The sequence below is a fragment of the Bos javanicus genome, chromosome 1 (assembly GCF_032452875.1).
Source record: "Bos javanicus breed banteng chromosome 1, ARS-OSU_banteng_1.0, whole genome shotgun sequence".
Taxonomy (NCBI): Eukaryota; Metazoa; Chordata; class Mammalia; order Artiodactyla; family Bovidae; genus Bos; species Bos javanicus.
Window position 1 is genome coordinate 151,344,775 of NC_083868.1, and position 21,039 is coordinate 151,365,813.

Consider the following 21,039-nt stretch of genomic DNA (forward strand, 5'->3'; position numbering starts at 1 on the left):
GGAGAGCTGTCAGAAAATCGCCAGGCTCTGGGGGAGAGGAAAGCCTTCCGCCAGCCTTGCCTGGACTTTGTCTCCAGCCAGAGTGAGCTGTCCATGTCTCCAGAGAGGGTGACGGTGCTCCTCGGGCAAGGGGCTGGCTCCGGCTCAACTCAGCCCCCTAGTCTTGAGACTCCAGTGAGAGGGTAACAGACAGGAAGGCCAGGGGTCTCCAAAGGGAGGAAATAGGCTGCCAGTCTCAGACATTTTTTATCTTTCTCTTAAGGGGCGAACTACGAACAAAGCTAGTGGAGGTGATGGAATTCCAGTTCAGCTATTTCAAATCCTGAAAGATGATGCTGTGAAAGTGCTGCACTCAATATGCCAGCACATTTGGAAAACTCAGCAGTGGCCACAGGACTGGAAAAGGTCAGTTTTCATTCCAATCCCAAAGAAAGGCAATGCCAAAGAATGCTCAAACTACCGCACAATTGCACTCAGCTCACATGCTAGTAAAGTAATGCTCAAAATTCTCCAAGCCAGGCTTCAGCAATATGTGAAGCATGAACTTCCTGATGTTCAAGCTGGTTTTAGAAAAGGCAGAGGAACCAGAGATCAAATTGCCAACATCCGCTGGATCATGGAAAAAGCAAGAGAGTTCCAGAAAAACATCTAGTTCTGCTTTATTGTCTATGCCAAAGCCTTTGACTGTGTGGATCACAGTAAACTGTGGACAATTCTGAAAGAGATGGGAATACCAGACCACCTGATCTGCCTCTTGAGAAATTTGTATGCAGGTCAGGAAGCAACAGTTAGAACTGGACATGGAACAACAGACTTGTTCCAAATAGGAAAAGGAGTTCGTCAAGGCTGTATATTGTCACCCTGTTTATTTAACTTCTATGCAGAGTACATCATGAGAAATGCTGGACTGGAAGAAACACAAGCTGGAATCAAGGTTGCTGGGAGAAATATCAATAACCTCAGATATGCAGATGACACCACCCTTATGGCAGAAAGTGAAGAGGAACTGGCTTAAAGCTCAACATTCAGAAAACGAAGATCATGGCATCTGGTCCCATCACTTCATGGGAAATAGACGGGGAAACAGTGGAAACAGTGTCAGACTTTATTTTTGGGGGCTCCAAAATCACTGCAGATGGTGACTGCAGCCATGAAATTAAAAGACGCTTACTCCTTGGAAGGAAAGTTATGACCAACCTAGATAGCATATTCAAAAGCAGAGACATTACTTTGCCAACAAAGGTTCATCTAGTCAAGGCTATGGTTTTTCCAGTGGTCATGTATGGATGTGAGAGTTAGACTGTGAAGAAGGCTGAGTGCCGAAGAACTGATGCTTTTGAACTGTGGTGTTGGAGAAGACTCTTGAGAGTCCCTTGGACTGCAAGGAGATGCAACCAGTCCATTCTGAAGGAGATCAGCTCTGGGATTTCTTTGGAAGGAATGATGCTAAAGCTGAAACTCCAGTACTTTGGCCACCTCATGCGAAGAGTTGACTCATTGGAAAAGACTCTGATGCTGGGAGGGATTGGGGGCAGGAGGAGAAGGGGACGACAGAGGATGAGATGGCTGGATGGCATCACTGACTCTATGGACATGAGTCTGGGTGAACTCTGGGAGTTGGTGATGGACAGGGAGGCCTGGCGTGCTGTGATTCATGGGGTCGCAAAGAGTCGGACACGACTGAGCGACTGATCTGATCTAAGGGGCAGGAGGAAACAAATTAGTGTTACATTTTTTCCCCTTCTCTATACAAATTTAAAAAGAGGTTTCTCTTAAAATTCTGTGTTGCCATAATGACACCTGGTTCCACCCGAACTTAGCTTTTCTCAAACCTTGAGCTCGCCAATGTATTTTTCTTATGGAAATGTTTGTCTCTAGCTATGTTACTGTGCTATGCATTTACCTTAGACTCTATCTTCCAGTCGTTCAAAGGCTCAGATTTAGGCTCAGAACCACTTGACAAACCAATATTTTATACTCATGCATTGTTCTCCTAATCTATGTTAATGAAGCTATATATTTGTATGGAAAACCTGGCTTTCTTCAAGATTCATGTCAATCGTTTTATGGCCTGGGATGACTCACCTGGTGAGTCTCTGAGTTTTGAGATGTTTCCTTTCTCCAATTAGCAAACTGCTAGTAGCTATTTAACAGCCAGCTAAAGACTAGCCTGCAGGTATTCTTTCTGCCCCCTTCTAATGTCTATGTCAGAAGCTTTCTCTATTTCTTTTATACTTTATTAAAACTGTATTACACAAAAGCTCTGAGCAATCAAGCCTTGTCTCTGGCCCCGGATTGAATTCTTCCTTTCTGGAGGCCAAGAATCCCGGCATTTTTCATGGTTCAGCTGCAACATTTCACCAGCACGGGGGCTGTGTGGACTCACCGAGCACGGCACAGCTGTACATGGACCTCTGGTTCCCTCACCCACATCAGCCAGCCTCAGGGTCTTTCCCACTCCATCTCCTTGGCCGCCCAGGCCAAAGGCAAATGCCAGGGGCCCTGCCACCACTAGCTGCGTGTCAGTTCTCACAAGACCCTCTTCCAAACATCATCCCCTCTTCCAAATGGCTCCTCCCAGTTTTCAGGGAGACTGAAGCTTCAAGGCACTGATGCACCCCCAGCCCAATCATGCGTTTGTTGCATTCAATTTTTAAATTAAAAACATTTTTTAATCATTATTGGTTAAGATGGTTAGTTTCTTTTTTCTTTTCTAAGAATATACTTTTTATTTTCTTATTTTGTTTATTTGGCTGTGTGGAGTCTTTGTGGCATTTAGGATCAAGTTCCCCAATCGGGGATCAAACCTGGGCTGCCTGCATTGAGATCATGACCTCTTAGCCACTGGACCTCCAGGAAAGTTCCTCGATGGTTAATTTCATGTGTCAGGTTGGCTGAGCCACAGTGCCCAGTTTTTGGTCAAAAGAGTTATGGTAGCTGTGAAGGCTTGATTTTTTTTTAATTGATGTATGGTGGATTTACAATGCTATATTAGCTTCTGGTGTATAAAAAAGTGGTTCAGTTATATTGTTGTTGTTCAATCCCTCAGTCATGTCTGACTCTTTGTGACCCCATGGTCTGCAGCACACCAGGCTTCCCTGTCCTTCACTATCTCCTGGAGCTTGCTCAAACTCACGTCCATTGAGTCAGTAATGCCATCCAACCATCGCACCCTCTGTTATCCCCTTCTCCTCCTGCCCTCAATCTTTCCCAGCATCAGGGCCTTTTCTAATGAGTCAGCTCCTCACATCAGGTGGCCAAAGTATTGAAACTTCATCTTCAGCATCAGTTCTTCCCATGATTATTCAGCATTGATTTCCTTTAGGATGGATTCATTTATACATATATATATATTCTTTGGAAGGAATGATGCTAAAGCTGAAACTCCAGTACCTTGGCCACCTCATGTGAAGAGTTGACTCATTAGAAAAGACTTTGATGCTGGGAGGGATTGGGGACAAGAGGAGAAGGGGACGACGGAGGATGAGACGGCTGGATGGCATCACTGACTCAATGGACATGAGTCTCAGTGAACTCCGGGAGTTGGTGATGGACAGGGAGGCCTGGTGTGCTGCGATTCATGGGGTTGCAAAGAGTCGGACATGACTGAGCGACTGATCTGATCTGATCTGATATTCTTTTTCAGATCCTAGATATAGGATACTAGATATAGTTACTAGATATAGATACAAGATACTAGATGTAGTCTCCTGTGGTATACAGTAAGTCCTTGTTGTGTATCTATTTTATATATAGTAGTTCATATCTGCTAATCTCAGACTCCTGATTTATCCCTCCCTTTCTGCTTTGGTAACCATAAATCTGTTTTCCACGTCCGTGAGTCTGTTTCTGCTTTGTAAATAAGTTCATTCATGTCATACTTTAGATGCTACATGTAAGTGATATATGGTATTTGTCTTCGTCTTACTTGTGAAAGTATTTCTGGTAGCCACATTTTGAAAAGTTAAAAAAGATTAATTTTAATACAAATACAAGATTTTCATTTAATCCACTATTTCTAAAGTATGACTTCAAAATACCATAAATGTTGAAAAGCTATCCTTGAGACTTAAAATTTTCTTTTTTTGGTATCAAGCTCTTTAAATGCTGTGTGTGTTTCACACTTAGAGCACATCTCAATATGGAGGAGTCACATTTCGAGTCAAGTCACATTCCAAGTGTGTCAAACGTGTCTAGTGGCTACTGTATTGAACGGTGAGGTCTAAGGGCCAAATTAGATTCAGGTTAAATATTCTTGGGAGAATGCTTTGTTGGTGGATACTGTGTGCTATTCGTGATGTCAAGTTTGAACACATGGATAAGAAATTTACTACCAGAGTTTTCCACTGTGAAAGATTCATTCCCCCCTTTCTTTCTAATGTAAAAAGTAACTTGCAAATATTCTTTGGGCACCATAAGTCTATCTTGTTGCCCCAGAGCCTTTTAACACATGGTTTTAGAATCCATTGATGCTCCTTGTGGAAACCAGTTATTATACGTCAGGTTACAAATTTAGTTATGACCAACTTAGACAGCATATTAAAAAGCAGAGACATTACTTTGCCAACAAAGGTCCATTTAGTCAAAGCTATGGTTTTTCCTGTAGTCATGAATGGATGTGAGAGTTGGACTATAAAGAAAGCTGAGCGCAGAAGAATTGATGCTTTTGAACTGTGGTGTTGGAGAAGGCTCTTGAGAGTCCCTTGGACTACAAGGAGATCCAACCAGTCCATCCTAAAGGAGATCAGTCCTGGGTGTTCATTGCAAGGACTAATGTTGAAGCTGAGACTCCAATACTTTGGCCACCTGATGTGAAGAGCTGACTCATTTGAAAAGACCCTGATGCTGGGAAAGATTGAGGGCAGGAGGAGAAGGGGACGACAGAGGATGAGATGGCTGGATGGCATCACTGACTCGATGGATGTGAGTTTGAGTAAACTCTGGGAGTTGGTGATGGACAGGGAGGCCTGGCATGCTGTGGTTCATGGGGTCACAAAGAGCTGGATATGACTGAGCGACTGAACTGAAATTCTTTAAACAGAGTTACCCTGTGACTCCACACTCCTAGGCGTTTACTCAAGAGAAGTGAAAACATATGACCTCAGAAAGCCTTACGCACTACTGTTCATAGCAGCATTATTTGTAAGAACCAAAAAAGTAGAAACAACCCAGATGCTTATCAATTCATGTGATGTATTTATACAGTAGAATATTGAGCAGTAAAAGGAAATGAAACACAACTCCAACAGGTATAATCCTCAGAAACCTGTGAAGTAAAAGAAGTCAGTCACAAAGACCCACATGCTGTATACCATTTATAGGAAATGTTCAGAATAGGCAAGAAACAGAAAGTGTTAATAGATTGGCAGTTGCTTAGGGCTGGGAAGGGGAGGAGCAATGGGCAGAATGAAGAGTGACTGCTAACAGTTACACGGTTTCATTTTGGGGGTCAGGAAAACGTTCTAAAGTTAGATTATAGGGATGATTGCACAACTCTGTAAATATACAAAAACCCCACTGATTTGTGTATTTTAATTAGGTGAAATTTATAGTCTGTAAATTATATCTCTATAAAGCTCTTAAAAAATTCAACTTCAGTTCAGTTCAGTCTCTCAGTCATGTCCAACTCTTTGCGACCGTATGAATTGCAGCACGCCAGGCCTCCCTGTCCATCACCAACTCCCGGAGTTCAGTCAAACTCATGTGCATCAAGTCGGTGATACCATCCAGCCATCTCATCGTCTGTCATCCCCTTCTCCTCCTGCCCCAATCCCTCCCAGCATCAGAGTCTTTTCCAATGAGTCAACTCTTCGCATGAGGTGGCCAAAGTACTGGAGTTTCAGCTTTAGCATCAGTCCTTCCAAAGAAATCCCAGGGCTGATCTCCTTTAGAATGGACTGGTTGGATTTCCTTGTAATTTTCTTAAATAAGCCTGTGAATTCTCTTAAAGGACTCTGCTCTGGTGTACTTGGGTGAAGGCCGTTTGAACAGGCTGTGCGGGATGTCAGAAAGCCTCAGAGTTTAGGGATTGTGTAGAAGACCTAGATGGGGAATAAGACCTAGATGGGGAATAACTGAGTGAAAGTCGCTCAGTCCTGTCCAACTCTGTGACTCCATGGACTATACAGTCCATGGAATTCTCCAGGCCAGAATACTGGAGTGGGTAGCAGTTCCCTTCTCCAAGGGATCTTCCCAACCCAGTGATCGAACTCAGGTCTCCCACATTGCAGGCAAATTCTTTACCAGCTGAACCATAAGGGAAGCCCAAAACATACACCTAAATGAAATACCCCCATGTAACACCAATTTGCCAAAAATATACTTGTAGTTTTTGCTCCTCTAAAAGGATATTTTACTCAGGCTATGTATGGCTCTTGTCCACCAAGAATGAGAGAAAACAATATTATAAGAACAACATGGGTAAATAAAATCTCATCAAAATACACGTTAAGGACCCTCAACACCACGATTGTGTTCAATTAGCCATTTGTCCCTTTGATGGTCTCAAAGCACAAGTAGCATAACTGCTCTTACCTAATTGCGGATTATCCCATACTAGAAAACAGAGCCCCTGGTTTATACATAGAAGGAAGGTTATGACCAACCTAGATAGCATATTCAAAAGCAGAGACATTACTTTGCCAACAAAGGTTCGTCTAGTCAAGGCTATGGTTTTTCCTGTGGTCATGTATGGATGTGAGAGTTGGACTGTGAAGAAGGCTGAGTGCCGAAGAATTGATGCTTTTGAACTGTGGTGTTGGAGAAGACTCTTGAGAGTCCCTTGGACTGCAAGGAGATCCAACCAGTCCATTCTGAAGGAGATCAGCCCTGGAATTTCTTTGGAAGGACTGATGCTAAAGCTGAAACTCCAGTACTTTGGCCACCTCATGCGAAGAGTTGACTCATTGGAAAAGACTCTGATGCTGGGAGGGATTGGGGGCAGGAGGAGAAGGGGACGACAGAGGATGAGATGGCTGGATGGCGTCACTGACTCGATGGACGTGAGTCTGGGTGAACTCTGGGAGTTGGTGATGGACAGGGAGGCCTGGCGTGTTGCGATTCGTGGGGTTGCAAAGAGTCAGACACGACTGAGTGAATGATCTGATCTGATCTGATATCCTCATTTTTAAGGACCAGCAGGTAGTAGGCATACAAATGTTTGTTATCTAATAATATAACCAGGATGGTAATTATAACCTTTTTCACAAAAATAATTATAAGGAAAACAGTATGTATGTATATAAGGTCTGTAAGTCAACAGGTGAAGACTAACCTATCAAATTACTGTTGCTGTATGCTATTTTAGCGCTTAGTCCTATCTGACTCTTTTCAGTCCCATAGACTGCAGCCCACCAGGCTCCTCTGCCTAAGGAATTTCCCAGGCAAGAACACTGGAGTGGGCTTGCCATTTCCTTCTCCAGGGGAATCTCCCTGACCCAGGGATGGAACCCGCATCTCCTGCATTGGCAGGTGGATTCTTTACCACTGGGCCACCAGGAAAGCCCAACCTATCAAATACATAAATTAAAAAATACAAATAATACAATAACAAGGGCAACTGCTTCTCAGTTATAATTTGGGTAATAATCTAAGGAGTTATATCAATTAAATAATAGTGTGTTTTAATAAATAAATCCCCAAACTGTGGCATAACAAGTGTGCTTAGTTGCTCAGTGGTGTCTAACTCTTTGCGACCCCATGGACTATAGAGTCCATGGAATTCTCCAGGTCAGAATCCTGGAGTTACCCACAGCCCACCAGGCTCCTCTGTCCATGGGATTCTCCAGGCAAGAATCCTGGAGTGGGTAACTGTTCCCTTTTCCAGGGGAGCTTCCCAACTCAGGGATGGAACCCAGGTCTCCCGCACCGCAGCTGGCTTCTTTACCAGCGGAGCCACCAGAGACGCCCTCCTGTTTTCTTCCTCCAGGCTCCTGGAGCGAGGCCACGCCCCTCCTTGGTTTCCCAGCAACCAGGCCCGCCCCCGCGCTCCTCCTCCGCCAGCTTCGCCTCGACGTCACTTCCTCTCCGCCACAGGAAGTTGGGTCCGAGCCGGCGGCTTCTCCCGGGAGCTCGGCCCGCGGGGCGTCGGCCGGCCGCCGCGGGAGAGGCTGCGTTTCCCCGGGCCCCGGAAGCCGGCCCGTCCTCCGGGCTCCGACTCCCGCTTGTGCGGGAGGCCCTGGGGGAGTCGGAGGACCCTGACGGTTCAGGCCCGCTTGAGAGGACGGCGAGGCCCGGGAACGCGTGGCCTCTGAAGCGACGGGGCTGGACTCTCGTCAGCCGCGGCCCCGAGAGCTCCCCGCGTTTCCCGCGCGGGCCGCCGGGGTCCCGGACGCCTTCCACGGCTCCCTCGTCCTCCCTCTGAGCGGGCTTCGCCCGGCTGCTGGCTCCCTTCGCCGCCCAGACCCCGAAGGGATCCGCCGTGAGCTCCAAGTGAGGCAGCGAGCCGTCGGCTTGTGACACTTCCTACTGCCCCAGGGTAAAGGTTTGCGTGTGTGCACAGCCGTGCGTGCTTGTGTGCTTTGATTTCCTGCAAGATCTGAGCTATGAGAACCTTGGGCTGTGATTGGCAAGAAGGGTATTTTGATTTCCTGCAAGATCCGAACTAGGAGAACCTTGGGCTGTGTTTTGGCAAGGAGGGTGTTTGATTTACTTTCCTTTAACATCTCTGCCAGGGGTTCTTCCCTGTTGTAAACCAGACAGCTCTTCTGCCTTCAGTTAGCTGAGTGGGAAGGCACGCAGGAGTTAAGGCCGGACGGGTCCACGATATGGTGATCGTTTGGATTTTTTTTTTTTTTTTAGCCACTCAGTGGTATGCCACTCTGCGATCCCGTGGACTGTGCCGCCTACCAGGCTCCTCTGTCCATGGGATTTTCCAAGTAAGAGTACTGGAATGTGTTGCCATTTCCTTCTCCGGGGATCTTACCCACTCAGGGACTGAACACAGGTCTCCTGCATTGCAGACAGTTTCTTTACCATCTGAGCCACCAGGGAAGCCAAACCTAACCTGTTTGTATTTGGCGACTCTAGAAGGCAATGGCACCCCACTCCAGTACTCTTGCCTGGAAAATCCCATGGATAGAAGAGCCTGGTAGGCTGCAGTCCATGGGGTCACTAGGAGTCCGACATGACTGAGCGACCTCACTTTCACTTTTCACTTTCATGCATTGGAGAAGGAAATGGCAACCCACTCCAGTGTTCTTGCCTGGAGAATCCCAGGGACGGGGGAGCCTGGTGGGCTGTCGTCAATGGGGTCACATAGAGTCGGACACGACTGAAGTGACTTAGCAGCAGCAGCAGTTAGATTTAAGATGTGCTTGGGTTTCGTATTCAAGATTACACATTCTTCTTGGACAGATAACTGTGTCACATAGCACTTTGGTGCCTCTTTCAGCCCCAGGCACAATACTGAACACGTAGTAAAGATTTGTTAAATTTTTCAAGTATCAGAAAATACACATTGTGACATTTCAATTTAATATTGATGGGGCCTATTTTCCTTTAATATCCCGGAAAGGACGACAAAATAATATCTTTTAAGATAAATATGTCTGAAATTTAGAGGCTGCCAAAAAGTTGTTAAGTACAGTCCTGTGGGGTGGAAGAGAAATATGATGTATCTACCTTGTAGAAGGATAGATAAAAAATGATGTTTCATTGCTTCTTTTTTTTTCTTTCTTTTTTTCAGAAAGTACGTGTTGTATCCTAACTTGGTGTCTCAGAGGTGCTTGCTGCCATCATGGGAAACCAGCTCGCTGGCATTGCTCCCTCCCAGATCCTTTCTGTGGAGAGTTATTTCTCAGACATCCATGACTTTGAATATGATAAGAGTCTGGGGAGTACTCGGTTCTTTAAAGTTGCTCGAGCGAAGCACCGAGAAGGCCTGGTAGTTGTGAAGGTCTTTGCAATTCAGGATCCCACATTGCCTCTCACCAGCTATAAACAGGAGCTGGAGGAACTGAAAATCAGGCTTCATTCTGCCCAGAACTGTCTGCCTTTCCAGAAAGCTGCCGAAAAAGCCTCTGAGAAGGCAGCCATGCTCTTCAGGCAGTACGTGCGAGACAACCTCTACGACCGAATCAGCACCCGTCCGTTCCTAAATAACATCGAGAAGCGCTGGGTCGCTTTCCAGATCCTCACAGCTGTGGACCAAGCGCACAAATCTGGCGTCCGTCATGGGGACATCAAGACGGAGAACGTGATGGTCACCAGTTGGAACTGGGTTCTTCTAACGGATTTTGCCAGTTTCAAGCCCACTTACCTTCCAGAGGACAACCCGGCAGATTTCAACTATTTTTTTGACACTTCACGGAGGAGAACTTGTTACATTGCTCCCGAACGTTTTGTCGATGGTGGATTGTTTGCCACAGAGTTAGAATATATGAGAGATCCTTCAACTCCACTTGTAGACTTAAACAGCAATCAGAGAACAAGAGGAGAATTGAAGCGAGCAATGGATATCTTTTCAGCAGGTATTTGAGTTGGTCAGCTTTGCTAAGGTGGGAATGTGCATTTATTTTAACTCTTGAATACAGAAATTAACTTTTTGGTAAATCCACCTACTCTTCAGTCAGATGCATTATTTTATTGAATGTGTTTTAAGTACCTAGAAAATGCAGAGAGTGGTCTGCTTATTCAGATGTTTAAGGAATATTTGAATTCTTCTGTATGGGTCAGGCACTGTCTTAAGTGAGAGAGATGAGTAGTTGTTCCTATTTTCAAGGTGCTTGCCTTTTAATTGGAGAGATTGATATTGAAAAGAGATTTCGGTGCAGTGTTTTTTGCTGTGGTGGTGATATGCTTAGGGTACTGTTACAGGAACATAAGGATACTTAAATGAGTCTTTGGTGGTGATGGGTAGAGAGGCAGAATCAGGAAAGGAATCTTTATTGGAAGGATGATAATTACGCTGAAACCTGAAAGGTGATTATGGCTCAGATGCTGAGTTGTGGTTGACTCTGCAACCCCATGGAGTGCAGCACCCCAGGCTTCCCTGTCCTTCACCAGCTTCCAGAGTTTACACAAACTCATGTCCATTGAGTCGGTGATGCCATCCAACCATCTCATCCTCTGCTGCCCTCTTCTCCTGTTTCCTTCAATCTTTGCTAGAAACAGGGTCTTTACCAGTGATTTGGCTCTTCCCATCAGGTAGCCAAAGTATTGGAGCTTCAGCCTCAGCATCAGTCCTTCCAGTGAATATTCAGGGTTGATTTTTCCTTTAGGATTGACTGGTTTGATCTCCTGTGCAAGGGACAGCACCACAGTTCAAAAGCATCAGTTCTTTGGCGCCCAGCCTTTATGGTCCAGCTCTCACATCCATACATGACTACTGGAAAAACCATAGCTTTTACTATACACACCTTTGTTGGCAAAGTAGTATTTGCTTTTTTGTGTGTTGTCTGGGTTTGTCATAGCTTTTCTTCCAAGGAGCAAGCATCTTTTAATTTCATGGCTGCAGTCACTATCTACAGTGATTTTGGAGCCCAAGAAAATCTGTCACTGGTTCCACTTTTTCCCCACCTGTTTGCCATGAAGTGTTGGGATTGGATGCTGTGATCTTAGCTTTTTGAGTGTTGAGTTTTAAGACGGTTTTTTCACTCTCCTCTTTCACCCTCATGAAGAGGCCCTTTAGTTCCTCTTCACTTTCTGCCGTTAGAGTTGTATCATCTGCATATCTGAGGTTGTTGATATTTCTCCCAGCAATCTTGATTCCACCTTGTGGTTCATTCAGCCCAGCACTTCGCAAGATGTACTTTGCATAGAAATTAAATATGCACAGTGACAATATACAGCCTTGATGTACTCCTTTCCCAATTTTGAACCAGTCTGATGTTTCATGTCTGATTCTAACTGTTTTTTCTTGATCTGCATACAGGTTTCTCAGGACACAGGTAAGGTGGTTTGGTATCTCTTGAAGAATTTTTCCACAGTTTGTTGTGATCCACACAGTCAAAGGCTTTTGTGTAGTCAGTGAAACAGATGTTTTTTTGAAATTTCCTTGCTTTCTCTGTGAACCAGTGGATGTTGGTAACTTGATCTCTGGTTCCTCTGCCTTTTCTAAATCTAGCTTGTAGATCTGGAAATTCTTGGCTCATGTACTGCTGAAGCTGAAGTTGGAGGATTTTGAGCATTACCTTGCTGGCATGTGAAATGAGTGCAATGGTTCGGTAGTTTGAACATTCTTTGGCAATGCCCTTATTTGGGATTGGAATGAAAACTGACCTTTTCCAGTCCTATGGCCACCGCTGAGTTTTCCAAATTTGCTGGCATATTGAGTGCAGCACTTTCATAGCATCATCTCTTAGGACTTGAAATAGCTCAGCTGGAATTCCATCACCTCCACTAGCTTTGTTCATATTGATGCTTCCTAAGGTCCATTTGACTTCACAGTTCAGGATATCTGACTCTAGATGAGTGATCACACCATCATAGTTATCTGGGTCATTAAGACTCTTTTTGTATAGCTCTTCTGTGTATTCTTGCCACCTCTTCGTAATCTCTTCTGCTTCTGTTAGGTTCCTACCGTTTCTGTCCCTTACTGTACCTGTCCTTGCATGACATATTTCCTTGGTATCTCCAGTTTTCTTGACGAGGTCTCTGGTCTTTCCCATTCTGTTGTTTTCCTCTGTTTCTTTGCACTGTTCATGTAAGAAGGCTTGTGGTTAGATTCAGGTTATTCGTTTTCAGGGCCTCTGTGTAGGTGATGATGTCTTCATACTGTGGTATCTGGAGCAAATGGTATGTATTGGTGATGTTTATTTTGATCATGTGGTCAAATTCTTGCCCAATTTCTCCTTGCTGTAGTTAATTTTTGTTTTTGTTTTTAATCCCTTGCAATTAGTAAAGCAACCTGTGGGAAGAAACTTTCAACACCATACTAGTATCCTGCCAGTCATCACGATTTCCTCTTTGATTTGGCATCTGTTAATCATTCTTGTCTTATTTGATCTTTACTGTGATGGTTGCAAAATGATGATCTTCCAATTCCAGCACCTTCCACCGTAGGCCTTCAGCATTCTGTGGGCTCAAGTATCCTTTCTTTCCCCTAATTTGTTTATTATTGTTGGTATGGACTCTTCTGGAGAAGGCATTGGCACCCAACTCCAGTACTCTCGCCTGGAAAATCCCATGGATGGAGGTGCCTGGTAGGCTACAGTCCATGGGGGGTCGCTCAGAGTCGGACACGACTGAGAAAATTCACTACTACTACTATGGACTCTTCAGTTCCTACCTGCAGTTTGCTAATATTCTTTGGAGGATATTTATATCAGGGATGTTAATGTATAGTTTTCTTTAATTATGATCCTTTTGTCTAGTTTGCTACTAGGGTAAGATTGGCCTCATAGAATAACTTGGAAAGTGTTCCTTCTCTCTGTTTTGTTAGGATTTCTCAAGGATGGCTGTTAATTATTTTAATGTTTGGCAGAATTCACTTGTTTAATTGGCTTAGGTTTTTCTTTGTGGGAGGTTTTTAATTACTAATTCCATCACTTTATAAGGTCTATTCAGATTTTCTTTTATGTCACCTTGGTAATCTTTATCTTTTTAGGAATCTGTCCATTTCATTTAGTTTGTCTAATTTTTGGCAGGCATACATTTGTTTAAATTATTCCCGTAAAATTCTTTTCATTTCTGTGAGGTTGGATTTATGTCCTGTTTTTCCTACCTGATTTTTGTAGTTTGAGTCATCTCAGCAAAAGTTTGTCAGTTGTGTTGAGCTTTTCAATGCACAAGCTTTTGGTTTTGGTAATGTTGTCTAGTGTATTTTATACCTTACTGCATAAATTTTCTCTCTAATTTCTGGTTTTCCTTTCCTTCTTTTTCCTTTGGTTTTAGTTTGTTTCTCAAGGTTAAGATTAGGTTATTGTTTTGAGCTCTTTTACAAGTTAGGTGTTTATAGTTTACATTTTCTCCAAATGCTGCTCTAGTTGCATCCCATACATTTTTGTATATTGCTTTCATTTTCATTCATCTTAAAGTGTTTTGTAAGTTTTCTTTGATCATTGGTTATTTACGAATATGTTGTTTCATTGTACATATTTGTGAATTTTTCAGATTTCTCTTCTGTTACTGATTTATTTCATTCCATTGTGGTTTGAAGGACATAATTTCTATGATTCCGGTCCTTTAAAACTCTTGAAGCTTGTTTTATGGTCTAGCATATGGTTTCATTTGGAGAGTGTGCTGCATGTACTTGAGAAGAATTTTGTATTCTGTTAGATGGAATGAGTGTTCCTTTGATATCCATTAGATCTAGTTTATAGTATTGTTCCGTTCTTCTGTTTTCTTTTTGCTTTGGTGTTCTTAATAGCCATTTTTAGTTTTTTTTTTATTATAAAACTGGATACTATATGGATAGAAATTAAGAAATTTATTGAGTGTTTATATCAGGAACTGTCTTAGTCGCTAGAGATTTTTTAGTGAACAAAATAGACAAAAATCCCTATGGAGTTCAGTGGGTATATGGACAGTAAAGAAATACACGCATAAAATATAAAATGTGGCGTTCAGTGCTGTTGGGAGAGTATTGTGCTACGTGTTGAGGGTGGGGTAGTTGTCTTAGGGGGCTTGCAGTTTTAAACTGGCAGTCAAGAAATGCCACACTGCTAAGATGACATTTGGTTCAAGATCTGAAACAGGTTTAGGTATAAGCCATGAAGATTCTCGACAGAGTTGCATCCCAGGCAGAGGGACTGGCACATGCAAAGCTATGACTCAGGTTGTTCAAAGATCTCCTTAAAACTTGTTAAATGTGTGTCATGTAATGATTCAGTGAAACTGCTTCGTCTTTTTGGGAATGTAGATACTTTATTTCTTGTTTGAAGATTATTTAAGTGCACTATGCAGAGTATCTCTTCTCCCCCTTTAATCTTACAACCACACTTCTTAGCACTTCCCATTTTATAATTGTGTTTGTTTACTGGTTTACTTTCTCTCTTCTAGAATAAGAGCTTCATGAGGGTAGAGATTTTATCTGTTTCATGCACTGTTAAAGTCTAGTGTGTGGTAGGCACCTGATAACTCTTTGTTTAATGGTTAGTAAATGAGTTGTCAGATATGACTTCTTAGTAGTTTCTTATGAACTTAATGTCTATAAATTCATAGTAAAAACACTATTATGATGACTTTCAATCTATCTTTGTATCTCTTAATATATGTGTATAACCATACTCACAGAAAACTAGTCAATCTAATCGCACTAGGACCACAGCCTTGTCTAACTCAATGAAACTAAGCCATGCCCGTGGGGCAACCCAAGACGGGCGGGTCATGGTGGAGAGATCTGACAGAATGTGGTTCACTGGAGAAGGGAATGGCAAACCACTTCAGTATTCTTGCCTTGAGAACCCCATGAACAGTATGAAAAGGCAAAATGATAGGATACTGAAAGAGAAACTCCCCAGGTCAGTAGGTGCCCAATATGCTACTGGAGATCAGTAGAGAAATAACTCCAGAAAAAATGAAGGGAGGGAGCCAAAGCAAAAACAATACCCAGCTGTGGATGTGACTGGTGATAGAAGCAAGGTCCGATGCTGTAAAGAGCAATATTGCATAGGAACCTGGAATGTCAGGTCCATGAATCAAGGCAAATTGGAAGTGGTCAAACAAGTGATGGCGAGAGTGAATGTCGACATTCTAGGAATCAGCGAACTGAAATGGACTGGAATGGGTGAATTTAACTCAGATGACCATTATATCTACTACTGCGGGCAGGAATCCCTCAGAAGAAATGGAGTGGCCATCATGGTCAACAGAAGAGTCCGAAATGCAGTACTTGGGTGCAATCTCAAAAACGACAGAATGATCTCTGTTCGTTTCCAAGGCAAACCATTCAATATCACAGTAATCCAAGTCTATGCCCCAACCAGTAACGCTGAAGAAACTGAAGTTGAATGGTTCTATGAAGACCTACAAGACCTTTTAGAACTAACACCCAAAAAAGATGTCCTTTTCATTATAGGGGACTGGAATGCAAAAGTAGGAAGTCAAGAAACACCTGGAGTAACAGGCAAATTTGGCCTTGGAATACGGAATGAAGCAGGGCAAAGACTGATAGAGTTTTGCCAAGAAAATACACTGGTCATAACAAACACCCTCTTCCAACAACACAAGAGAAGACTCTATACATGGACATCACCAGATGGTCAGCACCGAAATCAGATTGATTATATTCTTTGCAGCCAAAGATGGAGAAGCTCTATACAGTCAGCAAAAACAAGACCAGGAGCTGACTGTGGCTCAGACCATGAACTCCTTATTGCCAAATTCAGACTTAAATTGAAGAAAGTAGGGAAAACCACTAGACCATTCAGGTATGACCTAAATCAAATCCCTTGTGATTATACAGTAGAAGTCAGAAATAGATTTAAGGGCCTAGATCTGATAGAGTGCCTGATGAACTATGGAATGAGGTTTGTGACATTGTACAGGAGACAGGGATCAAGACCATCCCCATGGAAAAGAAATGCAAAAAAGCAAAATGGCTGCCTGGGGATGCCTTAAAAATAGCTGTGAAAAGAAGAGAAGCGAAAAGCAAAGGAGAAAAGGAAAGATAGAAACATCTGAATGCAGAGTTCCAAAGAATAGCAAGAAGAGATAAGAAAGCCTTCTTCAGCGATCAATGCAAAGAAATAGAGGAAAACAACAGAATGGGAAAGACTAGGGATCTCTTCAAGAAAATCATAGATACCAAAGGAACATTTCATGCAAAGATGGGCTCGATAAAGGACAGAAATGGTAGGGACTTAACAAGCAGAAGATATTAAGAAGAGATGGCAAGAATACACAGAAGAACTGTACAAAAAAGATCTTCACGACCCAGATAATCACGATGGTGTGATCACTCACCTAGAGCCTGACATCCTGGAATGTGAAGTCAAGTGGGCCTTAGAAAGCATCACTATGAACAAAGCTAGTGGAGGTGATGGAATTCCAGTTCAGCTATTCCAAATCCTGAAAGATGATGCTGTGAAAGTGCTGCACTCAATATGCCAGCACATTTGGAAAACTCAGCAGTGGCCACAGGACTGGAAAAGGTCACTTTTCATTCCAATCCCAAAGAAAGGGAATGCCAAAGAATGCTAAACTACCACACAATTGCACTCATCTCGCACGCTAGTAAAGTAATGCTCAAAATTCTCCAAGCCAGGCTTCAGCAATACGTGAACCGTGAACTTCCTGATGTTCAAGCTGGTTTTAGAAAAGGCAGAAGAACCAGAGATCAAATTGCCAACATCTGCTGGATCATGGAAAAGGCAAGAGAGTTCCAGAAAAACATCTATTTCTGCTTTATTGACTATGCCAAAGCCTTTGACTGTGTGGATCACAATAAACTGGAAAATTCTGAAAAAGATGGGAATACCAGACCACCTGATCTGCCTCTTGAGAAATTTGTATGCAGATCAGGAAGCAATAATTAGAACTGGACATGGAACAACAGGAGTTCGTCAAGGCTGTATATTGTCACCCTGTTTATTTAACTTCTATGCAGAGTACATCATGAGAAACTCTGGGCTGGAAGAAACACAAGCTGGAATCAAGATTGCTGGGAGAAATATCAATAACCTCAGATATGCAGATGACACCACCCTTATGGCAGAAAGTGAAGAGGAACTGAAAAGCCTCTTGATGAAAGTGAAAGTTGAGAGAAAAAGTTGGCTTAAAGCTCAACATTCAGAAAACGAAGATCATGGCATCCGGTCCCACAACTTCATGGGAAATAGATGGGGAAACAGTGGAAACAGTGTCAGACTTTATTTGTCTGGGCTCCAAAATCACTGCAGATGGTGACTGCAGCCATGAAATTAAAAGACGCTTAATCCTTGAAGGGAGAGTTATGACCAACCTAGATAGCATATTCAAAAGCAAAGACGTTACTTTGCCAACAAAGGTTCATCTAGTCAAGGCTGTGGTTTTTCCTGTGGTCACATATGGATGTGAGAGTTGGACTGTGAAGAAGGCTGAGCGCCGAAGAATTGATGCTTTTGAACTGTGGTGTTGGAGAAGACTCTTGAGAGTCCCTTGGACTGCAAGGAGATCCAACCAGTCCATTCTGAAGGGGATCAGCCCTGGGATTTCTTTGGAAGGAATGATGCTAAAACTGAAACTCCAGTACTTTGGCCACCTCATGCAAAGAGTTGACTCATTGGAAAAGACTCTGATGCTGGGAGGGATTGGGGGCAGGAGTAGAAGGGGATGACAGAGGATGAGATGGCTGGATGGCGTCACTGACTCAATGGACGTGAGTCTGAGTGAACTCCGGGAGTTGGTGATGGACAGGGAACCCTGGCGTGCTGCGATTCATGGAGTCGCAAAGAGTTGGACACGACTGAGCGACTGATCTGATCTGATGTATAATGCATGTGTAGTACATTTGTTTTAAACTACAGAACAAGGAAGTAATTTTATTTGATTTAATTTTTTTAAGAAGAAAAATTAAGTAGGCCTTTTTTGATTTCATACTTTTGGAAACTGATGATTCACCAGTAGATGTTTTTTCTGCCTTGCTTGATTGTAGTTGTGTGTTATATTAAAGAAGTTATGTATCTTGAGTTTCATGAATTCTCTGAATTCTTGATCTGTATTATGGATCTCTTGCCTTTCAGTTTTAATGGAATTATTTCCTGCTGTTTTCCAGGTTGTGTGATCGCTGAGCTTTTTACAGAAGGCGTGCCTTTGTTTGATCTCTCTCAACTTTTGGCCTATAGAAATGGGCAGTTTTTCCCTGAGCAGGTGCTGAGTAAAATTGAAGATCGCAGTATCAGAGAACTGGTAACTATGCTGCAAATATTTACCATAATGTTTTAAATAGAATTATTTTCTCCCTTCAGTATTAGTTCTCTGGAACATTCTGAATTTGGGACGAGCAATAAAGCCCCATAGACTAATATACGCCTCCTCTCATTTTTAGTTTGTTAGGCAGAAATGTATAATTTTTCCCCCTTCTTAGACACAGAGCTCATTTGACTTTATGTTACAAACACACAAATACACACACATCTTTCCATTAGAATCCTAACTCTGCTTTGGACAGATTTGGAAGGAAATAAGGAGGTACTTGGGCATTAGAGAGGTTGTCCAAGATAGAGCTTGCTGATAAATAATAAAGAGAATAAATATGTAAAATGAGGAGACAGGAGAATCAGCTTGAGTATAATACAGTAGTATAGGAGCATTTCATATAGAAGCCGCTAGCTTTGTAGACCTCCCTTGACCTGAGGGCAGTTCTGGCAGCGGGGCTGTTGAATCACCTGTTAGTGTAGCAGATCAGACGTGAGGAATTCTGGGAGGTCATGTCAGCCGTGTATCCACACTGCTGTTTTGAGGGGATGTTTTTTACAGCATTTACTACAGTAACATGCATCTGATGATGACTCTGAGCCATTGAAAGGTTATGGTATATTTAAAATATTCTTTAGTAAGGTAGGGAAATAAGCATTTTGATTTCTTTTAAAAATGGCAAATATTAAAAAGTAAGATGCCCCAGAGGAAGCCAGTTTAGCTCACATCCAGTGAACAGTACACTGGGTTTAGGAGCTGGCATACCTGTCTGTTCTCGGGGTGGCGCCCATTATCATGTTGTGTTAGCTAAGTATGAATTTGGGCCTACCTTTTCTTAGCTGTGAAAGGAATGAATTTGACTACTTTTAAAGACTAGATCCTCTTTATGTGTCTGGACCATCTAGAGTACGTTACTGCGTGATTTTCTCTTGCTTTATAGGATGATGGTAGAGTCACATTTTACTCAGTAGTCATGTTCTGAAAGTAGTTTGAAAGGTGAAGATTGGAAAGAGTCAGTATTACCTCAGAGTCCCTTTAAATTACATGTAAGTTGGTGGTGTTGCTTTGGTCTGATTTAATTTGCTTTTCTCAAATCTGTGTTTTACTCCCATTCTCCCCTTGGTGTAGGTAACTCAGATGATTCACCGGGAACCAGATAAACGTTTAGAGGCAGAAGATTACTTAAAGCAGCAACGTGGCAATGCCTTTCCTGAAATATTCTACACTTTTCTTCAGCCCTATATGGCCCAGTTTGCCAAAGAAACATTTCTTTCTGCAGATGAGCGTATTCTGGTTATAAGGAAGGATTTGGACAACATCATTCACAATCTCTGTGGACACGATCTGCTGGAGAAAGCGGATGGAGAGCCCAAGGAGAATGGGCTGGTTATCTTGGTGTCAGTTATAACGTCCTGCCTGCAGACCCTGAAATACTGCGACTCCAAGCTTGCCGCTTTGGAACTTATTCTCCATTTGGCCCCAAGATTAAGTGTAGAAATTCTTTTGGATCGTATTACTCCTTATCTTTTACATTTCAGCAATGACTCTGTTCCCAGAGTAAGGGCCGAAGCCTTGCGGACGTTGACTAAAGTTCTTGCTCTGGTGAAGGAGGTTCCTCGCAACGATGTCAACATTTACCCAGAGTACATCCTGCCAGGCATAGCCCACTTGGCCCAGGATGACGCCACGATCGTCAGGCTAGCCTACGCTGGTAAGAGCTTATTGTCCCAGTAAGTGACCACTGACATCCTGAAGTTAGTGACTGTAATACCTCTTGTTTCTCTGATATTTTTGGAAATTCCAAAGAGAACCTTGAACTTTGGTCCTTGAACTATTTGTGTACATTTTGGTAATATTTATAGCTGATCTGTTCATGAAACTCAAGCTTTGTGTTTACTCTGATTTGAAGTGATCAGAATTATTAAGTGAAAAATACATAGCACAGAATTTTATGATTTTACTGAAAGTATTAACATTTAATTTGGAGTAAGATGTTTACAAGTATGTGCTTCTGATCTAGTGTCTTTAGGCCTTTCTGAAGTTTCTCTGAACAGATATGTTTGCTTGAATATTAGTATTAGGGTATAACAGTCTATTGCTGTTGAAAAAAATTAATTTTGCTGGGTAGTTTGGTGTTGAAAGGACCTAGCCTGTTAGGTTACTGAATTTGAAGGTGCCTTCAGTTACTGTGATGCTTAGGAAGTGTGGCTTTTTTGTGGTGAAGTGGGTGTGTTACAGTAACACATCTACCTGTTTTTATAA

At 42.7% G+C, this 21,039-nt stretch overlaps 1 protein-coding gene across 4 annotated transcripts in view; it reads left to right on the forward strand.

The window, feature by feature from the left end:
- The first annotated feature begins 8,013 nt into the window (after nt 1–8,013).
- Nucleotides 8,014–21,039, forward strand: part of PIK3R4 (phosphoinositide-3-kinase regulatory subunit 4) — a 78,440-nt gene continuing 65,414 nt past the window's right edge. For 2 of the 4 annotated variants that reach the window (XR_009737892.1, XM_061424878.1), the window contains exons 1-4: nt 8,098–8,476; nt 9,686–10,469; nt 18,635–18,768; nt 19,906–20,488. Coding sequence is in view for 3 of the 4 variants with exons in the window: in XM_061424878.1 (XP_061280862.1) it covers nt 9,737–10,469; nt 18,635–18,768; nt 19,906–20,488 (1,450 nt within the window). In the remaining variant the exon portion in view is untranslated. Of the gene's footprint in view, nt 8,477–9,685; nt 10,470–18,634; nt 18,769–19,905; nt 20,489–21,039 lie in introns of all 4 variants that reach the window. The other 2 variants (XM_061424876.1, XM_061424877.1) reach the window with 2 other exon arrangements.